The sequence below is a fragment of the Sinocyclocheilus anshuiensis genome, unplaced genomic scaffold, assembly GCF_001515605.1.
Source record: "Sinocyclocheilus anshuiensis isolate Anshui unplaced genomic scaffold, SAMN03320099.WGS_v1.1 scaffold2533, whole genome shotgun sequence".
Classification (NCBI taxonomy): domain Eukaryota; kingdom Metazoa; phylum Chordata; class Actinopteri; order Cypriniformes; family Cyprinidae; genus Sinocyclocheilus; species Sinocyclocheilus anshuiensis.
The window spans coordinates 534,544-541,983 of NW_015548189.1; the positions used below are offsets into that span (position 1 = coordinate 534,544).

General features: G+C 35.7%; 1 protein-coding gene across 1 annotated transcript in view; it reads left to right on the forward strand.

Annotated features, from left to right (window-relative positions):
- LOC107705039 (transmembrane 9 superfamily member 2) overlaps positions 1-7,440 on the forward strand; it is a 28,475-nt gene that overhangs the window by 15,031 nt on the left and 6,004 nt on the right. The window contains exons 10-16 of the mRNA XM_016508155.1: positions 679-811; positions 1,629-1,748; positions 3,051-3,108; positions 3,509-3,668; positions 3,805-3,956; positions 4,116-4,227; positions 4,357-4,528. Of these exons, the coding sequence (XP_016363641.1) occupies positions 679-811; positions 1,629-1,748; positions 3,051-3,108; positions 3,509-3,668; positions 3,805-3,956; positions 4,116-4,227; positions 4,357-4,528 (907 nt within the window). The remainder of the gene's footprint in view (positions 1-678; positions 812-1,628; positions 1,749-3,050; positions 3,109-3,508; positions 3,669-3,804; positions 3,957-4,115; positions 4,228-4,356; positions 4,529-7,440) is intronic.

A 7,440-nucleotide genomic window follows, 5' to 3' on the forward strand; every position in this document is an offset into this window, starting at 1 on the left:
TATATATTAAATACAGATTTTTTAAATACAAAAACAAAAATACAGAGATCTATACCGTATATCGCAAATCGGCCGAAAAATAAAGAGATATGAATTTTTGCCCATATCGCCCAGCCCTACCACTTAGTAGACCATGTTTATGTTTGCATGTGTGTGTGTGAATGTGTGGCACTCGGTGTGTTTGGTTTGTAATTTAATGAGCATAACTTATAGAATGTGTGTTAATGTATGTCACTTATGTTTGTGGTCTGGGTCGTCTGCTGCCAACAATGAGGGTCACACTGATGTGGAGAGACAAGCGCACACACACTGCCTTCACCCTTGATATGAGTCACCTTAAATACACACTTCGCATTCAGATCTCTTTATATATCCTATATTTGGCCCCTCCCATCCAGGTTTCGGGGTCACACAGGGTCAGGCGTGATACACATCTGTTGCTTTTACGTGTTCTCTCTTTCCTGTTTCACCATGGCCCCTCCCCCGTCCTGACAGATCAGACTCATTAAGGACAGATTGAGAGTGACACAGTGTATCATTGGTCTGAGCAGCAGCCGGCGTCTTTCCTTTGATCTCTGTTAGCTGTAATTAGGCTGTAGACCCAAACCCACGCCTGAACGGGGTTCCGTTAGCTCCTGCTATTGTTAAAGTCTCGCTTTTCCTCTCCGTCTTTTCCAGGAGGATGCCCAGGAGGAATTTGGCTGGAAGCTTGTTCACGGAGATGTCTTCAGGCCTCCCAGGAAAGGCATGCTGCTGTCTGTGTTCCTGGGCTCTGGGACTCAGATCTTCATCATGACATTTGTTACTCTCTGTAAGTGTATCGAGCAATCGAGGAAAATTCAAGCCCTGGTTGTTAGAAAAAGACCAGTACCAGATCAAAAAGTAGTTTTCTTAGTTTGCTTTAGAAATTTGTCTTTGGCATAAAAAAGACAAATGTGTAAAATAAATATATACTACACTGAAAAGGGGTCAGTAAAATTTTATTTATTTTTAAAGAACTTTGACTTGAATTTCTTTTTTGAATTTTAATTTCTTACACATAGAAATTCACATAGAAAATTTTATTATTTTAAATTGTAATAATATTTCACAATATTGCTGTTTTTACTGTATATTTAATTAAATAAATAAATCCTTGGTAAACTGGAGACCTTTCAACAGCATTAAAAAATCTTACCAACCCCATACTTTTAACCTGTAGTGAAAATTAGACATTAATATACACATTTAAAAACCATAAGCAGGCTGCAGGCATAAAAACAATTTTAAAATAGCAGTGTTAAAAACCTAACAATGTCATGTGATCATTACATTGTTAAGAGAGAAACACAGAGAATAAAAAAAAAATTGTAAAATGCTGTTTGACCAATGTAGTCAGATTTTTGGACATATTTATGATAAATTATTTTTAAAAATGTTACCAAAATTACTACATAGATAATATTTTACTTTGTGATGGCTGATACAATGTATGAACCTGGACAGTTTTAAAAGTTAGTTTGGAGCTCTATTACATTTGCTGCATCCAAAATATGATATGAAGAATTTTGTTGAGTTTTTGATTGACGTTATGTCAAAATTTTGAATTCTTGCAACCTTGAACTTGACTACATGTTTTCCCCCTGTAGTTTTTGCCTGTTTGGGTTTCCTGTCACCTGCCAATCGTGGGGCTCTGATGACGTGTGCAGTGGTGTTGTGGGTGCTCCTGGGCACTCCAGCTGGTTATGTGGCTGCACGCTACTACAAATGTAAGTACGCAGCAGATGATTGACCTTTGATCTCTGATCCTCCCTCCATTAGGGCTGTCTGCAGTTCGTTAGATTTAATTAGTGTCAGAGGAGCCATTTACATGAACAGACAGGCCTACCCACCCCTGCTTCTTTTTTGCACTACTTGTGTTCTACAGCTCGTGCAGAATACAATGAGAGCTTACTCTTCTATTTACTATGACATCAGTTGTAGATCCATCTGCTGAGCTCTGTTTTAACATCATTCATATGACAGACGTTTAATTGTCCCCTTTGATCTTCTCAGTTTTTCCTCTCCGATTAGAAACTGAATCATGGACATTTAGGAATTTACGTTCAATTGTTACAACAGCCAATTTTGGTAACACTTTACAGTAAGGTGTAATTTGTTAACATTAGTTAATGTATTAACTAACATGAATTAATAATGAACAATACTTTGTTACAGTATTTTTAATCTTTGTTAATGTTAGTTAATGAACATTCAGTTAATTCATTTTTTGTTCATGTTAGTTCACAGTACATTAACTAATGTTAACAAATACAACTTTTGATTTTAATAATGTATTAGTACATGTATTAGGAAACTAACATTAGCTAAGATTAATAAATGCTGTAGGAGTATTGTTCACGCTTAGTTCATGATAACTAATACAGGTAACTGTTAACTAATGAACATTATTGTAAAGTGTTACCCCATTTTTTTTTTTTTTTACTTTGTCCGTCAACCACCAAACTTGATGCACAGGATTGTAGTAAATTCTAGGAAGTATCCAGTGACTTATAACTTCTGTGTTGCTCATTGCTTGGCTCACAGTAGTGCAACCATCTCACAGACTCAGTCATAAGAGAGGACATACATTGCACCCCAAATCTGTGAATGCATCTAATATTATACATTTATGCATAATATTATACATTATACATCTAATATTACCCCCAACACCTTGTGCAATGGAAGAGGAGATTGTAACTGTTCTCTTTTGACTTAAAAATAAAAGTGAAGAATGTGACAGTTTTTAAATGTTTGAATCTAGAGGTGATAACGAAAAGAATGGTATTGAGTTAATTCTAACTACGTTGAAGTCAGAAATAAAGAACATGAAAACAATACAAATAATAGAAATTTTTTTTAAGTATCTGACTGTAGAGGCTGATGTACTGATGTATTACAACTGTATTACATTGACTGTAGTTTCTCTTTGTGATTTAATAATTGTTTTGTATCCTTGTTGAAATGTGAGGTGAACTGGTCTCTCTCTCTCTCTCTCTCTCTCTCTCTCTCATTCCCTCTCATTCCAGCCTTCGGTGGGGAGAAGTGGAAGACCAACGTTCTGTTGACAGCATTTCTTTGTCCAGGGTGGGTAAATGGAGAAATACATAGTTAATTTTTTTATTGAAATTTCATTTCATTAAGCAGTTACATTATTGGTCTCAAACTCAATTCCTGGAGGGCCACAGCTCTGCACAGTTTAGCTCCAACCCTAATAAAACACACCTGATCCAGCTAATCAAGGTCTTCAAGATTACTAGAAACTTCCAAGCAGGTGTGATTTGGAGTTGGTTGGAGCTAAACTCTGCAGAGCTGTGGCCCTCCAGGAATTGAGTTTGAGACCACTGATACATGTAACAGTTAGTGGAAGATTTGGGCCATTTTGCCCTTTGAAGTCTTGTGCGTTGACGTGTAGCTTAAATATGACTTGTTGTGACTAATAAATGTATAATAATAATAATAAATGAAGAATACATGTTTTTTTCAGGGTGGTGTTTGCTGATTTTTTCGTAATGAATCTCATTTTGTGGGGCGAGGGTTCATCAGCTGCCATGCCCTTTGGCACTCTGGTGGCCATCCTGGCTCTGTGGTTCTGTATCTCAGTGCCCCTCACCTTTATTGGAGCTTACTTCGGTTTTAAGAAGAGCGTAAGCTTTCTTTACCTTCAAATTGTTTCCCAAAAGCCTTTTTTAAAACTTCATTTTGTTTGGTGTCAAATAATACAATTATCCCTGTTTCTCTTTCTTATAGTTATATATGTTTGTAATTTTGGTTCCATTTCAGGGAATCGAACATCCTGTGCGGACCAATCAGATCCCCAGACAGATTCCAGAGCAGTCCTTCTACACCAAACCTCTTCCTGGCATTGTCATGGGTGGAATCCTGCCGTTCGGCTGCATCTTCATCCAGCTGTTCTTCATTCTCAACAGCATTTGGTTAGTGCTGGTGATTAACGGTTGCTATGATTCCAATTCCAGTGATTACAAAAGCTAATTCCAAAGTTCAGGTTTAGGTTTCAAATCTAAATAAAATCTAATCTCTTTTAAAACACTTACAGTTTTATTGAAATATTGTGTAAACTATTGATATTACAGGTCTCATCAGATGTACTATATGTTTGGCTTCCTCTTCCTGGTCTTCATCATCCTGGTCATCACCTGTTCTGAGGCCACCATCCTGCTCTGCTACTTCCACCTGTGTGCTGAGGTAAGAGTTCACACAGCAATATGCATATTACATATACACACATGTGACAATATGCATATTTTGGAGAGTCATGTCTTTTTTTTTTCTTTTTTCTTTTTATTAATTTGTTTTGTGTGTATGCTGTCTCAGGACTATCACTGGCAGTGGCGCTCCTTCCTCACCAGCGGATTCACGGCTGTTTATTTCCTGGTCTATGCCATCCATTACTTCTTCTCTAAACTGCAGATCAGTGGACTCGCCAGCACCATTCTTTACTTCGGCTACACCATGATCATGGCACTCATCTTCTTCCTCTTCACAGGTCTGTATGTGTGTAGAGTTAAGGTGCAGTCACTAGCGAAAGTGCAGCAAAATTTAGTGGGCTCTGCAGAGCTGTGGCCCTCCAGGAATTGAGTTTGAGACCACTGATACATGTAACAGTTAGTGGAAGATTTGGGCCATTTTGCCCTTTGAAGTCTTGTGCGTTGACGTGTAGCTTAAATATGACTTGTTGTGAGTAATAAATGTATAATAATAATAATAAATGAAGAATACATGTTTTTTTCAGGGTGGTGTTTGCTGATTTTTTCGTAATGAATCTCATTTTGTGGGGCGAGGGTTCATCAGCTGCCATGCCCTTTGGCACTCTGGTGGCCATCCTGGCTCTGTGGTTCTGTATCTCAGTGCCCCTCACCTTTATTTTTTGTGGGCAAAAGAGATCCATTGTCAGAGACACTGCTCACACAGAAGTCATTTTCAAACCAAGCAGCTTTCTGTTGGTCAGCGCTGCCAATTCATGTGACCAACTTGAAAATGAGTGAAAATCCCAATCACATGGATTCCTATTTCGCACATAAATGTTCCAACGGTAAACATGAACTGATAAACTGGAATCATGGAATTTTGTCATGCAGTTTTCATGAAAAATTGCATAGCACTTTTCACAATAGATAAAACTTCAAAGTAGCTTTACAGATAATATGTGACCCGTGCTGGCAAAATGAGTCGGAATGCGCACGGGCTAATTTTGAGCTACAGGCAAAAAAAGTGAAAAATGTTGATTTTGAGGTTTTCACAAAAATGAGTTCATTAAGCCCTCATCTAGCGATCCCAATGCTCCAAATAATAATTTTAGAGGTTTAATTACCTTTATTTGTACGTTTTCTGAGAGGAGTACCTTTTCTCCACTTGCTTCTCAAGCTGACTGTCATCCGAAGCGCGTGCATCAATGCGCTTCCGACTGCATGCTATCCCGATACATATACACATAATTATATTATTTAATTATTCACGCAAACATAATCGGTTGTCTTAAGTGAACGTTTGGGGAACTGTTGGGGAAAAACATCTGATGTGTAACGTTTGGGGAACTGTTGGGGAAAAACATCTGATGTGTAACATTCTATTAGATCCGTGCATTACAGTAGGTCTTAAGATAGGCCGCCTCATTAATGTTAATCTAACAATAAAAGAAAAGCGTGAATCACTTGCTGCTCGTTATTGAACTGCATTTGATTATTTGTTTTTCTTACTTGAATGCTTTTGTTTATATGTAAAATGAAAAAGCTAATGCATTATTTGTTTTTTTGCATCTATTCTTATTTATAATAACAAATGTAAAATAAAAAATAGCTATATTGTGATTATTAATATGGTAATTATTATTAAGAAAATAACTAGAGGAAAAGATGCAACGTTGCTCTGTGATTTTGCTTTGGAACATTCAGAGAACTTTAACTCGATTTTTCTCAAAATTGACTCTTGACTATCGACTTCAAACAGATGTAGCTCAGTCATTAATCATACATCATTTTGAAGGTCTTTTAATGAAGAATGTGAACATAAAAATAACTAATTTTTGACAATTTTAAACTGGAAATATCAATACATTGAAATTAATTAACCAGAATTTTTAGAATTTTTTTAATTTCAAATTAAAATATGGTTCAGATTATATCTTGATTTTATGTATTTGTTAGCATTTTTAGCATTTTTATTTGAATTTATTAATAATAATAATGTATCAGTTTTAATACATTTAAGTATTGGTGCACCAACCTTTATTTTTCATGACCGATTCAGATTTATGTTTGATTGTGGGCTGTGGGCTGTGGGATTCTGATTTTCTTTCTTTTCTTTTTTTTTCTTTAATCAAGAGACAAGTACGAATAAAAGAGTACATGAACAAGATGCTTGTTGGCTCCAAACTGGACTTAAAAATATCTATAGCCACTTCACAATCAATGCTTTGAGTTTTATTTATTAATTTTTTTAATAAACTGATGGGTATAATGGTCTGTAAAATTGTGGGATGTTTTGCTCCAAACATTTGATGATTGTAGACTAGGGATCGGCCGATATGTGTTTTTCAGGGCTGATACCGATTATTACAGTTTAAGTAGACCGATAACTGATCATTTTAACCGATATATATGTCTGGTGTAAAAATGAAAATTACTGTCAAAATTAAGAATAACACGGGCTCTGACAAAAACTGCCTTCCCTGGTGTTGGTTGTGTAGTACTCCCACACTGCACTTCTTACTCTTGTCTTAGTTTTTACCTCTGCATCCATCTACAATAAGGGTAATATATAAAGAGAGAGTTAAAAGTGGGGCCACTGTATGCTTCATGACTAAGCCTATGAATACTGTACTACAGCTAAACAGCTTGGAGAAATGAAAGTATTTGGCTTCAATCATTTACATGTTAGAAATGTATGTGTAATAGCATAACCTCTCATAATTCCTCATTAATTATTTTCTGATGGCTAAAACATAACCTACAATAGTAGAGGTGACTATTCAATTCATCATCTAATGCACATCAATGGATTAAATAAAAAAATGTATATAATAAGTGTAAATAATTTAATTGTCTTCATAGCTATATTGTAGAAGTTGTTAAGAAGACTGCAACTATTTTCATGAAACTATAACAATGATAGCCTTTACAGGCACACTTAGTTTTATAGCCTATTGAAATGTTTCAATTTTTGTCATCCTAATCTTGTGCCTATGTGACACTAGACATTTCAGTTAGTTTTAATTTACAGTGCAGTGCAAATGAAGGCATAAATCTGTTTAATTTATCTTTTAATCAAATGAGAGTTAAGATCTATTTTTGGCAAACAAAGGGGTTTACTATTAAAATAAAAACATGGAAGAAATAGCGTATTGTGTGATTATTCTTTTACAAAAGTTGTAATAATATTTGTAGTAGTATTATGTATATC